This window comes from Pyxicephalus adspersus, chromosome 1, assembly GCF_032062135.1.
Source record: "Pyxicephalus adspersus chromosome 1, UCB_Pads_2.0, whole genome shotgun sequence".
Lineage (NCBI taxonomy): Eukaryota > Metazoa > Chordata > Amphibia > Anura > Pyxicephalidae > Pyxicephalus > Pyxicephalus adspersus.
In genome coordinates, this window is record NC_092858.1 from 2287766 (window position 1) to 2289852 (window position 2087).

At 46.2% G+C, this 2087-nt stretch overlaps 1 protein-coding gene across 1 annotated transcript in view; it reads left to right on the forward strand.

Annotated features, from left to right (window-relative positions):
- The window catches only part of XNDC1N (XRCC1 N-terminal domain containing 1, N-terminal like), an 8259-nt gene extending 6967 nt beyond the window's left edge, over positions 1-1292 (forward strand). Inside the window, exon 10 of the mRNA XM_072400372.1 lies at positions 832-1292. Coding sequence (XP_072256473.1) covers positions 832-1046 — 215 coding nt within the window. The 3' untranslated portion in view covers positions 1047-1292. The remainder of the gene's footprint in view (positions 1-831) is intronic.
- The last annotated feature ends 795 nt before the right edge of the window (positions 1293-2087 follow it).

The following is a 2087-nucleotide window of genomic DNA, read 5'->3' on the forward strand; positions in this document are numbered from 1 at the left end:
CCTACCTACCCCATACACAGCCTTCCCGCCTACCTACCCCATACACAGCCTTCCCGCCTACCTACCCCATACACAGCCTTCCCACCTACCTACCCCATACACAGCGTTCCCACCCATCCCATACACACCCTTCTCACCTACCTACCCCATACACACCCTTCTCACCTACCTACCCCATACACAGCCTTCCCACCACTCCTCTTCTGCTGCCTCTCTTTGCAGTTCTCTTCATTTCACTTCTATTCCACCTGAGAATCAAAATAATCTCCTGTGCTTTTCCTTCAAATGCCTCCACAGTTCTTGTCCCACCTACCTACCTGATACACAAATCCCTCCCCAGCTCTTGTTCCAAGACTTTTTCTAGGGCTGTATTTTTGTTCTGTGTGTGTAGTGAGAGGGGCACATGAGTTTCCATTGTCTTAGAAAGTATTAATGAGATCTGGGTGAACATACAGATACTTCATCATCAGATGTCATTATCAATGTGTCCACTAGGAGGCGCTGTGTCACTCTCTTTTACAATGAGTTTTACTTGCTTTCATTGTGAATGACAAGGAACACAGAACCACCTAGTGGAAGAATTGAGAATGACATCCTCCAATGTATTATTCCCACATTTCTTGCTGTGTTATTTTCAGATGTTTAATCCCTGACATGATGTCTGTATGAGTTTGCTTGTGATGGCTCCTGTATCCTTTCATAGATATGCCCAGCACCTGATGAAGAGGGTGTTAAGACCCCTGAAACGCGTTGTATGTCTTATTCATAAATTTAATGAATTCTTAAAGCTTTCGGTCTGCCGCCTTTCACGTCCTCCTTTTTTCTTCTCAGAGTATTTTCCTGACGATGTCCTCCTTGTACACGCCTCCGGCTGCGGGGAAGTGTACGAGCCGCCCAATATCATCCAATCATCTTCAGACGACGACTCCTGGGACGGCCCCCAGGCCATTCGGGATGTTTCGGGGTCCTGGGTCACATGTCCGCTGTGTGCACTCCCCTTCCAGAGCAGTGAGATAGAACAACACGCCAGTACATGTGGAGAGTGAATCTCATGACCAGTGGATTCATCCTAACATCTTTCACCTGCAGAAACGTTGTCACCTGCCTGGAACGTCATTCACCCTGCCTGAGGCCAAACGCCTTTTCGTAATTCTGCAGATGGAATTTGTTTGAACTTTCACTCTTGGCCAAACTGTAAAGTGGACCTGTCACCTCTGTGACCATGCTGCCCCCTGGGAATTATGAATTTTATTCTAAGCTGTAAATGTACAGATAATAAAATAAACCCAACACCCCCTGACTGGTTATAAATCAATCCGGGGGTACGGGGGGTATTCCTGTGGGTTTTATTCTCCATTAGGATAGGTCAGTGATGTTAGATCGGGTCATGTACCAATATGGGTAGGAAAGTTTCAGCCTTGGATAAATTCTGCTTGTCAGTGTCACACCAAGGAGATTTCCTGTTACTTCCTGTCCCAGAGATACAACAGGAAGTGGGAGGAGATCTCTAAAAGAAGAACAGTGACCATAACTCTGACCAATAGTGACCCATTAAGTGTGACAGTGTCACCAGAACTCTCGCCAATATTGATCCAATGACAGTGATTGTGTATCTGGGCCGATATAATACCGAGCACACATTACATATCACCGGAGCTCATAACAGCTGTGCAGTAATAGAGTACTGAACCCAAATACAGCCAATCAGCAACCAGTACTGTGACGCTTGGGTGCGCTAGGTTACTGCGTGCCACTATTGTCCATTGACAATTCCCAACCCTGCCACTAAGAGCAATGGAGCCTCACATTCCAGGCTGTGTGTTCTCCCCCCATGATAATAATGGGACCGTCTCAGTGTTCTCTGTACAGCACTACGGTATATGTCACAGCTATATAAATGTATAATAATAGTGTGTGACTGTGCGGGGACATTAGAGTGTCAGCTCCTCTGTACAGAGACTAATGGGACCGTCTCAGTGTTCTCTGTACAGCACTACGGTATATGTCACAGCTATATAAATGTATAATAATAGTGTGTGACTGTGGGGGGACATTAGAGTGTCAGCTCCTCTGTACAGAGACTGATG